At 36.1% G+C, this 20,432-nt stretch overlaps 1 protein-coding gene across 1 annotated transcript in view; it reads right to left on the reverse strand.

The window, feature by feature from the left end:
• Nucleotides 1–20,432, reverse strand: part of COL19A1 (collagen type XIX alpha 1 chain) — a 314,159-nt gene that overhangs the window by 168,334 nt on the left and 125,393 nt on the right. The window contains exon 12 of the mRNA XM_019749266.3: nucleotides 8,375–8,428. Within this exon, the coding sequence (XP_019604825.3) occupies nucleotides 8,375–8,428 (54 nt within the window). The remainder of the gene's footprint in view (nucleotides 1–8,374; nucleotides 8,429–20,432) is intronic.

The following is a 20,432-nucleotide window of genomic DNA, read 5'->3' on the forward strand; positions in this document are numbered from 1 at the left end:
ATACAGGTCTCTGAAGTAAAACTTGGCACCAACATATTCTGAACACTTGGGAAAAGAAAAATGCCAGTTCTATGAATAGATTTTATTCTTAATTCACTCATTCATTTATCCATTTATTCAATAAACATTTATTGTATACCTGTGTGCAGTCACTCTTCTAGTTTTTAGACTTGCAATGGTCAATACAGTAGCCATGAGCCACATGTAGCTTTTGAGTTCTTGAAATATGACTCGTCTGAATTGACATATGCTGTGACTGTAAAATACTATTGGGTTTTTTGATAATCCAAAAAAATGTAAAATACTCATTTATAATTTTTCTGTTGATTATGTATTGAAATGATAACATTTTGCATATGGTATTAAATAAAATATATTATTAAAATCAGTTTCACCATTTCTTTTTACTTTTCTAATGTGGCTGCTACTAGAAATGTAATACACTTACATTTCTCTTGAGTTTGTGATATTATCAAATAACATATACATAAGTATATACATAATATTACATAACATATGAAGGTCTGACAATTAAGTTCGTGAACTTGTTGCAACGATATTGCTAACCTTTTTTGATATCAGAGAGATTATTCATTATGAATTTGCACCAACTGGACAAACAGTTAACCAAGTTTACTATTTGGAAGTGCTGAAAAGGCTGCATGAAAAAGTTAGACGAACTGAACTTTTTGCCAACAATTCATGGCTCTTGCATCATGACAATGTACCAGCTCACATGGCACTGTCTGTGAGGGAGTTTTTAGCCAGTAAACAAATAACTATATTGGAACACCCTCCCTACTCACTTGATCTGGCCCCAGTAACTTCTTTCTTTGCCCAAAGATAAAGGAAATATTGAAAGGAAGACATTTTGATGACATTCAGGACATCGAGGGTAATAGGACAAAAACCCTTATGGCTATTCTAGAAAAAGAGTTCCCAAATTGCTCTGAAGGGTGGTCTGGGTGCTGGTGTTGGTGCATAGCTTTCCAAGGGGAGCACTTGGAAGGTGACCATAGTGATATTCAGCAATGAGGTATGTAGCACTTTTTCTAGGATGAGTTTGTGAACTTAATTGTCAGACCTCCTATAACAGTGTGTTATGTTACTATTAGATAATATTATACAAGTATATGAAAAACAACACAAAGGTGACAAAGACTGTCCTTGACCAAACTTTAGTCAGGCTCCTCTGAGCCCTTTTCTTGACTAGGCCTCAACCTTGGTCCTAGTCCTGTCCTATGTGGCCTATCTAGTCCTGTTTTAGCAAGAATCTTGGTAAGTCACTTTAGAGAGAATCCCCTACCTTTGATATCTGATCAAGTTCTTCACCGTCCACCTTTGATATCTTTGGCCTGCCTTTAGCAAGAATCCTGCTAGGTCAGTGTAGTAAAAAATCCCCCTACCTTGATTTTTGCTCTTAGTAATTTTTCATTCATTGAGCCATCACTCCATTTGTTGGCTATAAATCCCCACTAGTCCTGGCTGTATTCAGGGTTGAGCCCAATCTCTCTTCTTCCCTATTGCAATACTCTTATGCAATAGTCTTGAATAAAGTATCTTCCTACCATTGTAACAAGTTTCAGAATAATTTTTCTCCTTAACAAACCCAAAATTCCTGCCTTTATGGAACTCATGTTATGAGAGAAGGGTGACTAACAATAAACAGATCAACAGGCTGAATATGATAAGTGTGAAGGAAGAAAGAGCTGCTATTTAAGTTGGGGGTCAGAAACAGCCTCTGTGGTAACATTTGTTGTTTCAAAAGATCCAGCCATGCTATTATTTTGGGGTGCTGAGGATAGAGGGGACACCTAACACTAAAGCCTCCAGGATGAAAGGAGTGTCATGAGCAAGCAGGTAAGGATCAAGAGATAAGTCAAGATTAGCCAGAGGTCATGACACACAGAGAATTGCAGGCCATGGTAAGAAAAATAAGTTTTGTTCTAAGTACAATGGGAAGCTACTTATTGTTTAAGACTGGAAATGACATGATGGGACTCTATTTAAAAAAAAAAAAAAATCAAGAGGGCAGTATGGATGAGATGGATGGTGACAGTGGAGATGGAGAGAAGTGGTCAGATTTGGCACATACTGGAAAGCAGGACTTGCAGACACCCTGGAAGTGGGGACAGAGGCATAGAGGGTGTTTTGCACTTGGCTTAAATAACTGGCTAGGAAGCTCTGACATTTACTGAGCTGAGAAATTTATAAAAAGAGGTTTACTCCCATCTTGCATGTGTAACACTATACAGAAAAAAGACAAACCTGAAGAAAGAAATGGCTGAGAAAGACACCAATTATCTATTTATTCAACAAAGAGTATTACACATCTACAAACATGTCAGACTAAACCTATGAACCTATGAATATGCAAACACTTTTTTTAAATGGAAGAGAACATTAAACACAATATTCAGGAAAATGGCTAGCTCTGGGGCGGGACATAGGAATACAGAAGTTCTGGGTACATCGGTGCCGTGTTCCAGTTATTATTATGATACATAATCATCATATAGTTTACATGTTACAAAAATATTATTTTCAGGCATAAAGCCTAAACATTTTTTCAGTATTTCTGTCTGACAAAGTAACCCTGACTGCAACTTCTGGGAAGGAACTTAATGACCATTGATTCTGCTACCTATCCCTGGTTCAATCAACTATGGTCAGGAAGCGGGTGGGGGAATCATGTAACCATTACAAGTTGATGTGAATATTGAGGGCTATTACAGAAGTACACAGCAGATGTGAAAGGAGCAGTTCCCAGAGATGGCTAATTGTATCGGAGGTGCTCAAGACATGTGGAGTTCGGAAGAGTCAGGAAAGGAGTGGCATTTTATGCGTAATCTTGAAGAAGTTATTTAAGCTTCCCTATAAAATAGGTATAAATAATCATTAGTTTGAAAGGTTGTTCTGTAAACCATATGTTGTAAAAACACTAGCACATGGTAGGTACTCAATAAATGCTGATTTTATTTATCAAGTCTAAGTTGAAGGGATAATTAATAGTTCATTCTGTTCAGTTTTGTACTCAATTTGATGGATATGTAACAACTGTGTTTTACGTCACGTACGAATAAATGCAATTGAGAAGTACTGCAGTCGTCAAGCTTCTACTTTTATAGCCATTGGGTGGGCCCATGTAACTCATGTCTCCCTGCGACACAGTACAATGTTTTTTAAGGCCATAGCATTATAGAAGGCTCCCAGGAACCAATCTATAAAATGCTTTTCTCAAGTGCAATTTTTTCCTCGTGTCACACTGGGGCTATCAATGGTTACTGAGTGCTGGGGAGGAAAAAACAGCACTCACCATAAAACATAAAGACTCAAGTGCAACAGACTCTGAATTCAATATTGAATAAGATAGGCATCTGTTATCAAGGGTCTCAATAAAACTTGTGTATATAAAGATTTCAAAAGCACAATAGTTGATTCTGTATGTTATATGGAGACAAAACTCATTTAAAGGCAAAGGAAAGCTAAAGGACAGAATTACAACTAGAATTACAAAAGGCGGTAGACTACGACATTAATTTTTATCAGAAGACCTACTACTCATGGTATGTAGCATCTTCAAAAATCAGAAGATGGTACAAAACAATGTTATTTGTTAACATATTTAACCCACCAATCAGTTCTTTACCTATTCCACTGACTGCATCTTATTCCCCAGCAATGGCACCAGCTGCTGCCAAATGATATCTCAGCTTTGTGATTTTAATATTTTTGTATTCAGTATTACAGATTGCGTTGGTATAAGGGGATTCACGTGATTGTTTTAGGAATATCAGATGCTATAATTCTGATAAGGGATGTTTGAAAGACAATAATAAAGCTTCTGAGGAAGAGACTAAACTCAATGACTGAAATCTACTTTTCCAAGGTTATGTAACACCACAAAAACAAACAAGTGAAAGTATATTTCTATTAGAGACAAATGTGTTTTATTTAAACCAGTTTCTAAACATAGCAAATATTTATATAGCTCTTACTGTATGTGAGACACTGTCCTACATACTTTACATATGATAACTCTGTAATCATCAGAAAAAAAGCACCTATGAGTTAAGTGCTATTAATATTAAGATCCCATTGTGCAAATGAAGAAACTGAGTCATGGAGAGAATAAGTAATGAGTCAAGCAATATAATAGCTAGACAATAGCAGAGCTGGGATTTGATCCCGTGTCTTCTGGCTTCAAAGGTCACACAAACAACCTTATAAGACTCCCATGCAAGTCAGTCCTCAGATTCCATTGTTGAATGTATCTCATAGTAGGTCACAATCATTTAATTATAAACTAGAATGTCTGTAAAGCTGAGGTCTTGTAGTTTGAAGGATAAATTCTAGCAATCCAAATTTTTGATAACTTCAATGTATGGTTGGCATGCATTACTTAGACTAGATATTTGTTATGTGTCATTTACACTATATGTATTTAGTCCAATATCTTTAGTCTAATATTCCAATAATACAAAGTTTACACACACACACACACACACACACACACACACACACACACACACACAGAGTCAAGGATACATTTAGAAAGATATCAGAACATTTTTTGTCCTAATGACTAAGATCTGCTACTGGCATTTAGTTGGTGATCCTCAAGGATGTTAAACATTCTGCTCTTGTAAGAGCCCCACATGGGAAAGAAATGTTTTGCCCAAAATGTTAACAGTGCCCCATAGAGAAAGACCGCACTACTGCATACTCCCCTTTAAATAAGGTTTACACTTTCTGAAGTGAACTTGCCCATTTTGTGAGAAAGCTGGCACAGAAGAAATTATTAAAGGATACATTTACATCAAGATATATGTAATATGCAAGAATAAAGATTTTAAAGAGGCTTTTGAATTCATTTAGTAGGAATATTAAATTCTTCCAATTTTCTCTGATTTGGAAAGTATATAGAGTGAACTGGCCCATTGAGTTGATTCACTAAGCATTCCAAAAGGCTATTTCTGAAGTTATAATCCCATCATGGCTTGACTTTAATTCAAATTGAAATAGCTATTATAATACCCTTCATTCCCTAAGAACGTGTACCAGCGATTATTGAAAGTCTGAGTGAACTGTCATAAATGCTGAATGGTTTTAGTGTGTAGAGTCAGTTTATTTTTGCATTAGAAAATTGGCAATGACAAATGTGGTATGAGTTAGTGGGAAAATAAGAGACTTTTCAGTTAAGCATGTAGGATTAAAGGCTGATTTTACCATTTTCTAAAAGAAAGCTGCTTAATTTCCCAAGCTGTTATTGCTTGCCTCTGAAATAGGCTAGCTAGCCCATAAGGAAGTTCAAATTCCTCATGAGAACAGTTGATGGACTCTAGCTTAATATTCACACCACCACTACCAACGATGTGGTAACAGAGCACTTGATTCTTTACTCCTAGTGATCATGAAGGGGAAAGAGAACTTTCGCTACTTTCCTTATTTCTCCTTAGTCATGACACCTAAATATCTTTGGCAAATTTAAGGAAAGGAAAATAATATCATCTCTATATATTAACAAGGGACCAAATGAGAAAAGTTAGTTGCTGTGCTCTGTCATGCTTTATGATGTACCTAATGAGCCACATTAATCAATGATGATGCTAAAGAAATGTCACCCTGTGACCGGGGGCATGTGAAGGACTCTTCCAAGATCTTTCTCAAAGAGGAGAGGTCGTACTGCCCACTAGGCTGTGGACTTTCTCCACAAGTTGATCTGTTCAGATTTGGGACTTATACAATGGCTGCCAGAGCATTTGGTCATGTAACAGGCACTCAAATATATGTCTGTGTCAATTGATTAATTCTAAAAAGCCATGTCACCTTACTTTCAGACACCACAAGAAAACTTTCCAAACCTCTAAGGTAATGTGAATATAGTTTAGTTTTCAAACCCTCAAGTCTCTTTCCAATTTTATCCAAGTATTTGGAAAAATCTCTTCTCTGTTTCAATTCTAACATTATCTTAATGAACTTCTAAAAATATTCGTTTTATTCCTCACAGCCACATGTATGTAACTTGGTTACATTTTGCAGCACTGTAGTTAATTTCTTTTAACACTCTTGCACTTTTTGCAAGATAACAACCTTCCCATAATGAATGGTCAAAACCTTGGGCGAGTCTTAAATTTTCAGTGCAGTCAAGTGCCAAATTATATATATATTTTACCTCTGCACTACCACTACCTATGTCCTCCCTTCCATCTCTGTTATCCTAGTTTAGGCTCGAATTACTTACATTTTAGTCTATTATAATAATCTCTCTGTTTTTAAAATGAAACATTAGCAGATAATTATTGAGGACTTAATCACTCCAAACACTTACTAAGTACTAGGGATTCCAAGAAATGGTCTTTGCTTTCATGAAGAGTATGAAAAAGAAACAAAACACACAGGCAACGGCCCCAGATCTCTCAGGTTTATAGGACACAATGTAAAACAAATCTTCATTTAACACAGCTTAGACCACACCTCCCCTCCATTCAGAGGAGGGAGGACAAACATACAGGATTTTCCATACTCCGACTGCAGCTGTATTCCTGTTTTATTTTCCCCATAGTGCCTTACGTGTGTAGCAGGAATTCCAGAAACCTGAATGGATGCTTTAAATTTCACCATGCTTTTCATATTTGTAACCTTCATAATCTCTTTAGAAAATTATAGTGATGGGGGGACTTTAGACTCTATTCATAGTCCATCACTTTAGACTCTGAGAAGTGATTTTTCTCAGCTAGTGACAGACCTGGGACACACACACACACTTTCCACTCCAGGCCTCTTACCACTATTGGAGGCATCAGGGCCATGGACGTGAATCAGAGGTTCTATTTAAATGTATGGCCCAACGGCTGCAACATTCCATGTCTTGAGGTACAGTAAGGAGGTAGAGAAAATGCAGAGACTCCTCTAGTTAGAAGCCATTGGTGCTAGTTCCCATTCTCTGGTGTTTTAAAAATGACTTTAAAGGGGAGAAGAACAAAAATGAGGATCATATTAAAGATATGAATGGGGCACTTTAGGATGCAGACAAAAGTAAAGCTGTGGGTACGTGAGGGTCAGGCCTCATGCCAGTGCTAACTACTAGGTTAACCCATTGGGTATTTCTCTTTCAGAGGTACCCCCCCCCCCTCAGGTATCCCTCTTCCTTTGTCCAAAGGCCTCAAGTATTATAATGATCAGCTTCCCTTCTCACTATAATTATCTACCACATACAAGATGGGTTTCATAACACCTCTGTGGCATTAAGGAGTCAAATCTAGCTTTTTTATTTGTTTATCCATAAAGCAAGCAGTGTGGTCCTTCAGAAACTTTCAAAAACATTTTTATGCAAGAGAAAAAAAAGAAAGAAAGAAAGAAACTGGAAACTGTGGGGGAAAAAATGATTCTCACTGTGGATACTTTCCCAGTAAAGTTTATCTTTAGTAAATGGCGAATTAGATGACCTGATGTAAGAGTTGCCTACATTTCAGAGGAAATCCAGATTTGGAGTATCCATCAAATTTCATTGTAACAATCAAAGTGAAACTCCAGGGTGATAACTGTCCTAAAGGGAAGGGGAGGAGATGGTAGGACTGGAGCATACTATAGGCAAGTGTATCCAGGAAGGTGACAAACTAGTGCAATAGAGGGTGAACAACACAGATTTGAGGACACGTTTCCCTTCCTTTCTTCCCTTTCTAGTCATCACTCTGATCCTATATACAGACCCCTCAGGAGATAGAGATTTGGAGTAAGATGAGAAATGAACCCTGGGTAAGAACACCTGCCACAGCGGAATGTAAGAAGAAAAAAGACACCAAAAGAAAGACTAGAAAAAATGTAAGGCAGAAACAGCAAGGAAGAAAGGGCTGTTGATATAAGTATAAAATACAGTTGGACCTTGAACAACATGGGTTTGAATTCCTGAGTCCGCTTATGCATGAATTTTTTTCAATAAGTGTCTGTATTGTTTCTGATTTGTGGTTGGGAGTCCGTGGATACAGAGGGCTTACTGTGTGCATTGATCTCCGCTATTTTATATAGGGGACTTGAACATCCGCAGATTTTAATATCCGTGTGGGGGTCCTGGAACCAACTAAGTTTTTGGTGAGTCAAAATTTATAGGCAATTTTTTTACTGTATGGGGGTCAGAGCCCCTAACCCCTGAATTTTTCAAGGTTTGATTATGTCTAAAGCCAATGAACTATCTGTATTGAAATTAAAAACAGTGGGCCTCTATCGAGCCATGTGAAAAACTGCCTTGATTCTTGAATTTGCTCTGATTGTGGCTAAGTCTTTCAAGAATGGTAGAGTCTTAATAGGAGTAGATAGCCAGCATATTTCAGTAGTAAAATGTAAACAGAATATTAGAAAAAAGAGTTAGGCTTACATCTTGTCCATTAATGCCAGCCAGACCTGGATTTCCTGTTTCTCCTTGCTCACCCTAGAAAGACACAATTCATACAATGAAAAATGTTATATATAAGAACTTTTGCTAAGAAAAAAACAAGAGAGTGACATTGTTTGAGTATTTATAACAATGTGATTACTTTGCTAATCCCTTAAAAGAAACATTTATTAAAAAAAAAAAATCTGAGTTTCAAAACGAAAGAGAAGTTTAAAGGTTCAAAGAAAAGCTGCATAAAAATGATTAGAGCAGAAATAAAACAAGGATTATTTATTTCCTTCTATAAGCAACAAGGAACTTTCTAGAGGGCAATTTGGCAATATATATAAAGGGCCTTAAATCTGTTCATTTTATTTGGTCCAGTAATTTCACTTCTAAGAATATATCCTAAGGAAATAATCAGAGATGAAAAGTTTAGGCTCTAAGACATAGAGCACAATGTTATTTATAGTAGTAACAAAAGAGAAGCATCCTAAGTGTCCACTAATAGGGAACTGGTTAAAAAAAAATTACGGTATATAGATAGAATAGAATACCCATATGATGCAGCCAGTAAAATCATGTTTAAGAATTTTATTTTAAACTATAGGAAAATTTTCATGATGTAGAAAGTAAGATACAATTAATGGATTGACAAATTCAGGGAATAAATGTTAACCGGTACCTATTTTTATTTAAAGTTACAAATGTTCAAAATGGCCACTAAGACCATTGTTGATGAAATACACCTGTAGTGAGATATATTCTTGTCTGATTACCATCTGAAAGGTGTATACTTTTATTGGTAAACCCTGCATATCTATAGTATAATTAAAACTTTTATAATGTCTGCTTACTTATCTACCTACCTACCTACCTACCTACCTGTGTATCCATCTACCTCGGGGTCTTAGAAATAATACTGGAGGAGAACAAACCAGAACAATAAAATGGTTAATCTGTGCATTCTGTGATGATGGATGATTTGTTTTTTTTCCTTCACTATACTCTTCAGTGTTTTAAACCAATAAACATGTATTATCTGTAAAATCAGTAAAGTGTTTAAAATAAATCAATATATGATATGCAGTAAGAAGTCATCTAAGTTCCCAAGTCTATCACATATCACTGTGTGTGTGTGGGGGGGGTAGGGTGGGATAGCGGTGGGCATGTGTGTGTAGGAGGGGAAAGAGTAGTAGTTGTGCCACTGGGGTGATTTTTATTCTCTTTTTTATATATTCTATTGTTCTCCATTTATCTTAAAAAACCACATTTTTATTTGCAAAAAAAAAAAGTATAAAGAAAAGCAAGCACCTGATTTTCAGATAATGCATTATACACTCTTCAAAAGAAATACACATGCACAGTCCCAGTCATCTGAGACTACATATTATTACTGTATTGAAAACACAGGATTATGAAGAAAAAAACGCTAGTGGGATATAAGAAACATATATAGTATATAGGATAAACAAAAGCATATAGGAACACATTCAATGAAAGGTTCAAGTTAGGATGATGCAGAAAATTTTTAATTGAAATGGAAGTGATACTCTAGAATTGTGCTGTTCAGTGGGATAGCCACTAGATACATGTGACTGTTTAAATTTCAATTAAGATGAACTAAAATTAAAATTCCAGTTCCTCAGTTGTCCTAGCCACATTTTAAGGACTCAACAGTACCTTTAGAATAATATATTTCCATCATCACAGAGCATTCCATTGGACAGGGCTGATGCAGAATATGTCATTTTTTGACAGAAAGCACAGTAAGAATTAAGAGGCTCAGAAATATACTGAAGAAAAAAAAATCTATCTAGTAAGGGGGTCAGAAACAACAGTGTCTAGATGTTGACATAAATTGTGTTCAGAACAAGTTAATAGAATGAATTGAAATTTTTGACACAAGAAAACAAATACAATTCCATGTAGATCATCATTAACTTTCAGAATGTAATTAAAAATGAATAGTCTTTATTCAAAATTAATAATTCGCGTAGGCAGAAAAAAAATAAACAACCTTACATTTTAAAGAGGTACGTGCTTACAAGAAAATCAGCAAGCTTGACAGTGGTAATAAAAGTTTAATAATAATCATACATAGTTGATATTCAAATGGGGTTTATGCTTCATGGCAAGAAGATAAGAGATGTGACAGAAGGCTAAAGAAGAAACATGCCTCTTCTAAACATAACGCTTTGATCACTAGAAAAAAATCTGCAGTGGATTTTAAAACATGTAATTTTCATATAAAAAGTAAGTATGGGTTACTGATTAAAAATATGGTTCATAAAAAACAAGTCATTTACTTTATACTATCATGGTTACTAAACCAACCCTTTTATAATGTTTACTATGTCGAGCACTGCTTTAAGCATGTTGCAATTCTATGACAATCTAGGATAAGATATGATTATTACTCTCATTTTATAGATGAGGGAACTGCAGACAGGTTAAATAACTTGCCCCGGGTCACACAACACTTAAGGGACAGGACCCTGATTCAATCCACGCAGTAAGGTTCCAGGGTCTGAGCTCTAAAACTATTAAGCTCATTTTTTTTTTAACAGCTTAGGGTCATTAAAATTATATAGTATACTGGATTTCTGCAAAGCAGGAGCCAAGTCTCTTACCATACTTATCTCTCAGAGTAGGAAACAGAAGTATAGGTCAGGTAATACTACTATTTGTGATTAGGAAACCAGCAGAGGAATGGTACCTAGTGGATCCCTGGATCTTTCTCTCTTGCCTATCAAGTTTTCCTAATCTTGGCATTATTGACAATTCTTTTGGGGAGGCTGTCATGTACTTGGTAGGATGTTCAATATTATCCCCAGCCTTTGCTCATTAGAGTAGCCAGCCTCTCTTCTAACCCCTCTCGCCTCAATACTGACAAATAAAAGTCTTCAGTCATCGCCAGATTTCCCAGAGAGGGTCAATGCCTCCAGTTGAGAACCACAAGTATAGTATGTATTACAAAGATGTGTATAACAGATTCATAGCATGAAATGTTATAACAGACGGAAACAATATGCTATAATAAACAACAAGAGCTTTACTAAGAAAAAATGTGCAATCTTAAGTGAATTCTGGATGGGTTAGAGAGCCCACTTAAAAATAAAAATATTAAAAAGTGAGTTATGACATCATAAAAATGGCAGCGTGAGGTGAGCCTCTTGAAGTCTCCCCTGGACTTTATAACAAATTGAACAACTATAATTCCACAAAGGACTCCCTGCACAGCAAACAGGCAAGACGTGCAATTGAAATCATCCAAAGGTGGGCAAATTGGATGAGAGGGGAATGAAGGAAGCAGGAACTGTGGAGATACGGGGTTCACAGGCTGCAGAGCACAGATGGAGCTCAGAGCTCCCTCCAAGCTCCCTGCATTCCAGAGCTACAGCAGCCGTGGGAGAGGGAAGAATACAGACTGCTAGTGCTCCGATTATGGCCCACAGTCCCTCCTGAAGGATTAGTATATAGCACAGCTGAACCCAACGCACTCACAGCAGATACCTCGGAGCAAAGACTGAAGTGAGAAGGGTGAAAACAGCGGTTTAAGCCCTCACCACCGAGCAGAGAATGGAAGACTTAGGCATGGAGCCCAGCCACCCACCCCTCCCCATCCTCCCAGTTATAGAAGCAGAACAGAAGCAGTGTTAGATCAAAAGAACAGAATAGTTCCAGTTCTGAGAACTGTAGCCGCAGTCATGGACTCACAGTCCAACTAGTTCTGGGGAAGGGGAGGGAGCCTTGGGTGCAGGACTGGCTGTGGTGGTGGTCACTGCCATTGCTCTGGGCCATCTCTTACAATCCACCCTGCCCCTGTCCTCACCTTTCTGGGTGGATCCCTGCAGGAGTAAACGGAACCACTGAAACACATAGGCTCTAAAACAGGTGCAGGAAGAGGTTTGGAACTTCAGAAGCTCTCTGCATCCCCCTACCGAGGCAGTGACCTGTGACCCAGGCGACCTGTTCACTGAGGAGAAGGCTGCTTTCCAGGGAACCCCCCCCCAAATGTGTGAGAAGCCAGAACAGTGCAGAGAAAATGTAACACTACAGCATGAGAGAGAATAAAAGGTGCTGTATGACCCAGGTAAACTGTTCACAGAGGAGAAACCCACCTTCCAGGGAATCCCCGCATTGTGTGAGAAGCCGGAATAGTGCAGAGAAAACATAACACTACAGTGTGAGAGAGAATAAAAGGCTGCAGTCAGAGAGAAAATAAAACATTCTACCAAAACCTACTGGAAAACAAAAGAAAGACCTCTTTCTATCAACCTGTTGCAGAACCCACTCCTGTAGATGTCTAGGAAGAGAAATAATAAATCAGTAATTGCCATGAATAACCAAGGCAACAAGACAGCTCAGAAAGAAAATGAAAAGTCTCCAGAAAATGAACTTAAAGATATGGAAATATGTGACTTAAATGACCGAGAATTCAAGATTGCAGTTCTGAAAAAACTCAACGAGATGCAAGAAAATACAGAAAGGCAGTTTAATGAACTCAGAAATACAATAAAAGAAGAAAATGAACAGTTTACCAAAGAGATTGAAATTTAAAAAAAGAACCAAATAGAACTTCTGGAGATGAAGAACTCAATAAAATAATTGAAGAATGAAATAGCCAGCTTAGGTAATAGAGTTGACCAGATGGAGGAAAGAATCAGTGACATCAAATATAGAAATCTGAAAATGACACAGATGGAAGAAGAGAGAGACTTGAGAGTTAAAAAGAAATGAATGAACTCTACAAGAACTTTCCATCAAAAAGAGTAATATAAGAATAATGGGCATACCAGAAGAAGAAGAAAGAGAGAAGGGAACAGAGAGTATATTCAAACAAATAGTCGACAAGAACTTTCCAAACTTGTGGACAGAACTGGATCCTCAAATCCAAGAAGCAAATAGAACACCTAATTACCTCAATCCCAACAGGCCTTCTCCAAGGCACATTGTATTGAAGCTGTCAAAAATTAACAACAAAGAAAGAATCCTCAAGGCAGCCAGGGAAAAGAAGACGGTAACCTACAAAGGAAAGCTTGTTAGATTATCATCAAATGTTTCAGTGGAAACTCTACAATACAGGAGGGAGTGGAATCAAATATTCAAACTACTGAAAGAGAGAAATTATGAGTTAGAATAATATATCCTGTAAAGATATCCTTCAGAGATGAAGGAAGAATGAAGACCTTTCCAGACATACAAAAGCTAAGGGAATTTTCTAACACACGACCTGCCCTACAAGAAATACTAAAGGAGGCTATTTGACCGGAAACCAAAAAGCAAAAGAATACAAAATCATGAGTAGTATTACAAACAGGCAGAAGCGGGAAACGGCTACCCTATACTAAATAGGACATTATACACTTAAACATAATATACAGGGTAAAGAAGAAAAAAAAATTATGAAAAGAGGAAAACTGCAAATTGTTATTGCAGCACAGAAATCAACTCACAGCATAAACAGGGCTAATTTGTGACAACAAAAACATAAAAACAGAGAGAGTAAAGGTCTGACCTGGCACCAGGGAATGGAGAAAGTAAGCATACTGAAGAAAATGGAATACTCTAAATACCAAACTTTCTTTTACATAAACTTAATGGCAACCACTCAAAAAATTCAAGACCTGAAATATATAACATAGAAAAGAATAAATAGAGGGAAAAATCATAGAATACCACCACACTGAAATAATGGACAGCAACAAAAAGGCAAAGAAACAATGGAGATACCACCCTACCAGAAACCAGAGATAGAATGATTTAAATTCTCATATATCAATAATCACCCTAAATGTAAGTGGACTGAACTCACTAATAAAAAGTAGATTGCATCAAAAAACTAAACACAACCATATGCTGCATCCAGAGACACATCTCAGCTACAAGGACAAATATAGACTCAAAGAAAGGGTGGAAATCGACACTCCAAGCAAATGGTATCCAGAGAAAAGCAAGTGTATCCATACTGATATCAGATGAAACAGACTTCAGGATAAAAGGTAACAGGAGACAAAAACAGACATTTCATAATGATAAAGGGGACTATCCAACAGGAAGACAAAACAGTTATCAATATTTATGTCCCCAATCGTGGGACACCAAAATATACGAAGCAACTACTAACAGAACGAAACAGAGAAATTGACCAAAATAAAATTATACTAAGGGACCTAAATACATCACTGACAGCTATGAATAGATCATCCAAACAGAAAATAAATAATGAAATAGAAGCCCGAAATGACACACGAGTTGAAATGGACATAATTGACATTTATTGAACACTTCATCCTAGAACATCAGACTATACATTCTTTTCTAGTATACATAGAACATTCTTAAGGATAGACCATATATTGGGACATAAAACTAGCCTCAGCAAATTTAAGAAGATGGAAATCGTCCCAAGTGTATTCTCTGATCACAAGGCTTTGGAATTGGATATCAACTGCAAAAAGAAAGCAGCAAAAAATACAAATATGTGCAGATTAAACAACATACTTTTAAAGAACGACCAGGTCAAAGAAGAAATTAGAGGAGAGATCAAAAGATACATAGAAACAAATGACAATGAAAATGCATCCAACTAAAATTTTTGGGATGCAGTGAAAGCAGTTTTAAGAGGGAAATTTATATCATTACAGGCCTACCTCAAGAAATAAGAAAAATCCCAGATAAACAATCTCAAATTACACCTTAAAGAACTAGAAAAAAAAGAACAAATGAAACCCAAAGTCAGCAGAAGGAAGGAAATAATAAAAATCAGAGCAGAACTAAATGAAAAAGAGAAGAAAAAGACAATAGAAAACATTAATGCAAGAGCTGGTTCTTTGAAAATATTAATAAAATTGACAAACTCTTGGCTAGACTCACTAAGATAAAAAGAGAAAATATACAAATAAGCAAAATCAGAAACGAAAGAGGGGAAGTTACCACATTTGCCACAGAAATACAAAGGATCATCTGAGGATTATATGCCACCAAATTCAATAACCTAGAAGAAATGGACATGTTCTTAGAAACATATAGCCTTCCTAGGCTGAATCACGAAGAATGGCAAATCTAAATAGACCAATCAACAGTAACAAAATTGAATCAGTCATCTGAAATCTTCACAAAAGCAAAAGTCTGGGGCCAGATGGCTTCACTAGTGAATTCTACCAAATATTCAAAGAGGATCTAATACCTGTCCTACTCAAACTCCTCCAAAATAATTGAAGAAGAGACAATACTCTCTAAGTCATTTTATGAGGCCAACATTACCCTGATACCAAAGCCTGATAAGGATAACACAAAAAAGAAAATTACAGACCAATATCTTTGATGAATACAGATGCAAAAATCCTAAACAAAATTCTAGCAAATCGAATGCAACAATGCATTAAAAAGATTATTCATCACGACCAAGAGAGGTTTATCCCAGGGTCACAAGGATGGCTCAACATATTCAAATCGATCAATGTGATACACCACATTAACAAAATAAAGGACAAAAATCATAAGGTTACATCAATAGATACAGAAAAAGCGTTTGACAAGACACAATAAACATTTATGATTAAAACACTTAATAAAATGGGTACAGAAGGAAAATACCATAACATAATAAAGGCCATATATGACAAAACCTCAGCTAATATCACAATTAACAGTGAAAAATTGAAGCCCTTGGCTCTATGTTTAGGAACATGGCAGGGCTGTTCCCTATCACCTCTGCTTTTTCCAATAGTATTGGAAGTCCTAGCCAGAGCAATCAGGAAAGAGAAAGAAATAAAAGGCATCCAAATTGGGAATGAAGAAGTTAAATTGTAACTTTTTGCAGATGATACGATGCTATATACAGAAAACCCTAAAGACTCCACCAAAAAGCTATTAGAAACAATAAACGAATACGGTAAAGTTGTCAGTTACAAAATCAACGTACAAAAGTCCATTGCATTCCTATATACTAACAATGAAATCTCAGAAAAGAGATAAAAAAAAAATTCCTTTTGTAATTGCAACAAAAAGAATAAAATACCTAGGAATAAACTTAACCAATGATGTGAAAGACTTATATACTGCAAACTATAAGACATTTTTAAAAGAAAGAGGAAGACACAAAGAAATGGAAAGACATTCCGTGTTCATGGATTGGAAGAATCAATATAGTTAAATGGACATATTACCCAAAGCAATATACAGATTTAATGCAATCCCCATCAAAATCCCAATGGCCCCTTTTAAAGAAATAGAACAAAAAATCATCAGATTTGTATAGAACCACAAAAGACCTTGAATAGTGAAAGCAATCCTAAGAGAAAAGAACAATGCTGGAGGTATCACACTCCCTGACTTTACCTTGTTCTACAGGGCAACAATGATCAAAACAGTATGTTATTGGCAGGAAAACAGATACACAGATCAATGGAATAGAATTGAGAACCTGGAAATAAACCCACATGAATATGGACAGATAATTTTTGACAAAGTATCCAAAAACATACAATGGAGAAAAGACAGCCTCTTCAATAAATGGTATTGGGAGAATTGGAATGCCATGTGCAAAAGAATGAAACTAGATTGCTATCTGTCACTGTGTGCCAAAATTAACTCAAAATGAATCAAAGACCTAAACATGAGACCTGAAGCAATAGGTACTAAACTTATGCACCCTGGGTTCAAAGAACATTTTATGAATTTGACCTCAAAGGCAAGGGAAATAAAAGCTAAAATAAACAAATGGGACTATAAAAACTAAAAAGCTTCTGCACAGCAGAAGAAACCATCAACAAAATAGAGAGGCAACAAACTGAATGGGAGAAGATTTTTGCAAACCATGCCTCCGATAAGAGGCTCATATCCAAAATATACAAGGAATTCATACAACTCAACAATGAAAAACAAACAAACAATCCAATTAAAAAATGGGCAGAGGACCTGAAGTGACATTTCTCCAAAGAAGACATACAAATGGCCACTAGACGTATGAAAAAATGCTCAACATCACTAATCATCAGAGAAATGCAAATAAAACTACAATGAGATATCATCTCACCACAGTTAGAATGGCTATCATCAACAAGACAAATAGTAACAAGTGTTGGAGAGGCTGTGGAGAAAAAGAAACCCTCATACATTGTTGGTGGGAATGCAGATTGGTGTAGCCGCTATGGAAGGCAGTGTGGAGGCTCCTCAAAAAATTAAGAATATAATTACCATATGACCCAGCAATCCCTCTCCTGGGTATCTACCCAAAAAATCTGAAAACATTTATCCGTAAAGATATATGTGCTCTAATGTTCGTTGCAGCTTTATTTACGGTGGCCAAGACATGGAAACAACCAAAGTATCCTCCAATAGATAATTGGACAAAGAAGTTGTGGTATATATACACAATAGATTACTATTCTGCCATAAGAAAAGATTAAGTAGTACCATTGGAGACAACATGAATGGGTTGTGAGATTATTAGGCTGAGGGAAATAAGTTAGACAGAAAAAGTCAAGAACCATATGATTTCACTGATATGTGGTATATAAAACTGAAAACAACAAAAGAAGAATACAAACAAATGAAGAAACAAAAACTCATAGACACAGACAATAGTTTAGTGGTTACCAGAGGGTCAGGGGGTAGGGGGTAGTAGATGAGGGTAAATGCGATCAAATACATGATGATTGAAAGATAACTGACCCTGGGTGACGAACACACAATGTGATATATATATATATATATATATATATATATATATATATATATATATATATATATATATATATATATATATGATGTAATACAGAATGGCACACCTGAAATCTATGTAACTTTACTAACAATTGTCACCCCAATAAACTTAAAAAATTAATAAATAAAATAAAAATGTTAAAGGAGCAGAAGAAAATATAAGTGAACATAGCTCAGAAACCTTGGTGTGTAAGATATCTAAGCATGGAAGCCAAACAAGAAATTTATAATACAAAAAAATTACATATTTGACAAAATATTAATAATATTCTTATAAGACAGCGATAGTATAAATTAAACTAAAAGGCAAATAACAAAATGGGAAAAAAGCATATTGTGGCTTAATTGTTAACATCATTAATACACAGAGTTTTTATCATTCATAAGAGAAAGAATAGTATCCCAATTGATAATTGAGCAAAGGACACATCAGGGAATTTATTACAAGGAATACAAAAAAAATGCTAAATGACACTTAATGTTTTAATTGGTATTAACTCATCTGCTTACATATAGGTGAAAAGTGAGCTCTAATGCATCTGTATTGTAAACTCAATCATTCCAGGGAAAAAAAAGCATTGAGAGTTCTATATCTGGGCAGGGAAAAAAAAAGATGTTCAAGCATTGCATACTAAATAAATCCTAAACAAAAGAAAGTTGACAATAGTAATCAACTGTTTCTTTTTTCTCCATTGAGAAGAAAATGAATAAACACAAAACAACAGCATTAAAGATTTAAGCTAGAATTCAAGGAGGTTTATTTGCCGCCAGAGGTTTTTAAAGAGTAGATGTATTTAAATTGTTTCTCAGTGTGCGGATAAGTTTAAAAGCAGAAAAGACTCAAAAAGAAAATCAACAGAACGTCTCTGGAGATTTCTTTGAAAATACAATAAATCATTCTGGTCTGACAGAAACTTAAATGCAATCTCAACCAAAGAGGGTAAATGAGAATTAGATTACATTTAAGATTTTTCCAATGCCTATTCTTTGATGAAACGAATTTCAAAACTATATCAAAATTCAATGTCCTTCCAAACAAAACTGCAATGCTTTGGTATTCAAAATATTATATTCAGGTAAGTGGTAAAACCCTTTTATAGAGTTTGAATTAATCCACAATATTATCCACAATGCAGGTAGTTATTAACATTGCTAATGTTTCAATAGATTCTAGTAATAATATACTAGCTTCTATTCTATATGCATTACTATACGCCAGACTCCATACTAAGGGCATATTTTAATTCTAGCAGTAACTACAAGGTGGGCATTCTTATCACCATTTGCTGACGACAAATCGGCAGCTTAGAGGACATACGTAAGTTCCACAGGGTCAAAGAACTCCTCCTAGTATCCCAAGGTATTGTCTCAATTATTTTGATCTCATAGGGAAGTTCATGCAATTGGTCTAATTTGACCTTGTACCACATGCCCTAAGCCTACTTCGGTTTCCAGCTCAAGCTGTGGTGTTCAGTTCCTATGGAGTCTTGGATGCTGTCAATATTTTACCTCAAGCTCAACTCTCCTTTCTATCTTTGTATTCCTGCCTCTGGTACTTTTTTGAAGCTGGGGAGCTTGTTCATCCCTAGAAAGGCAGCCTAGAAGCCGGGGGTGGTGTAAGGTCCCGGAAGCAGTCTTCCATGAAAGAGTGACAGGAGCTGATGGATTAATATGTCAGCTTCCTATCCTGCAGAGATGATTGCAAGGCACATTCCATGCGGTTCCTCAGGGGGTCCCCAGCATGACTCAGTCCCAGTTAACTACAATGATAAGCAGCTAAAAAATGTACCTTTTTATTATTTTTTCTCATTTCCTGACTTATTCTCCCCATTCCCTCATGCCTGTTTATTAAGATTCCCCTCAAACAAACTACCAACCCCCAAGCATCTTCTTGAAACTTGTTTCAGGGCAACCCAAGAAGGATGAAGATCTACGTCAGACCCCCATGTCCTCATTTTTGTCCAGATCATGATCTATCACTTCTTTGCTCTCTTTCCACTACTCTAAACACCGTGGATTTTCTCTGTCTTTCTGATGGAGCCAACCTCAATAAATCCAAATATCCATCTTCTCTCTCTTTTTTCTAGGCTGTTGACTAATCCTAGAGAAAATTATACAAGTGGGCAGTCAAGTACCATTATAAATTTATGGTCATTAACCTCATTCTTCGTCCTTAAACTACTCTATTCCCTTCAAATCCTTAGTATTAAGACATCTGCTCTTACTCTCCGATGACTGTGCTTCCTATAGAGAAAACAGAAACCATCAAACAAGCCTTCCCTTAATGTGTTGAAATCTATGGATTCACTAACATCCATACCGTAATTTT

This window comes from Rhinolophus sinicus, chromosome 2, assembly GCF_057876585.1.
Source record: "Rhinolophus sinicus isolate RSI-liver-muscle chromosome 2, RSI-T2T, whole genome shotgun sequence".
Lineage (NCBI taxonomy): Eukaryota > Metazoa > Chordata > Mammalia > Chiroptera > Rhinolophidae > Rhinolophus > Rhinolophus sinicus.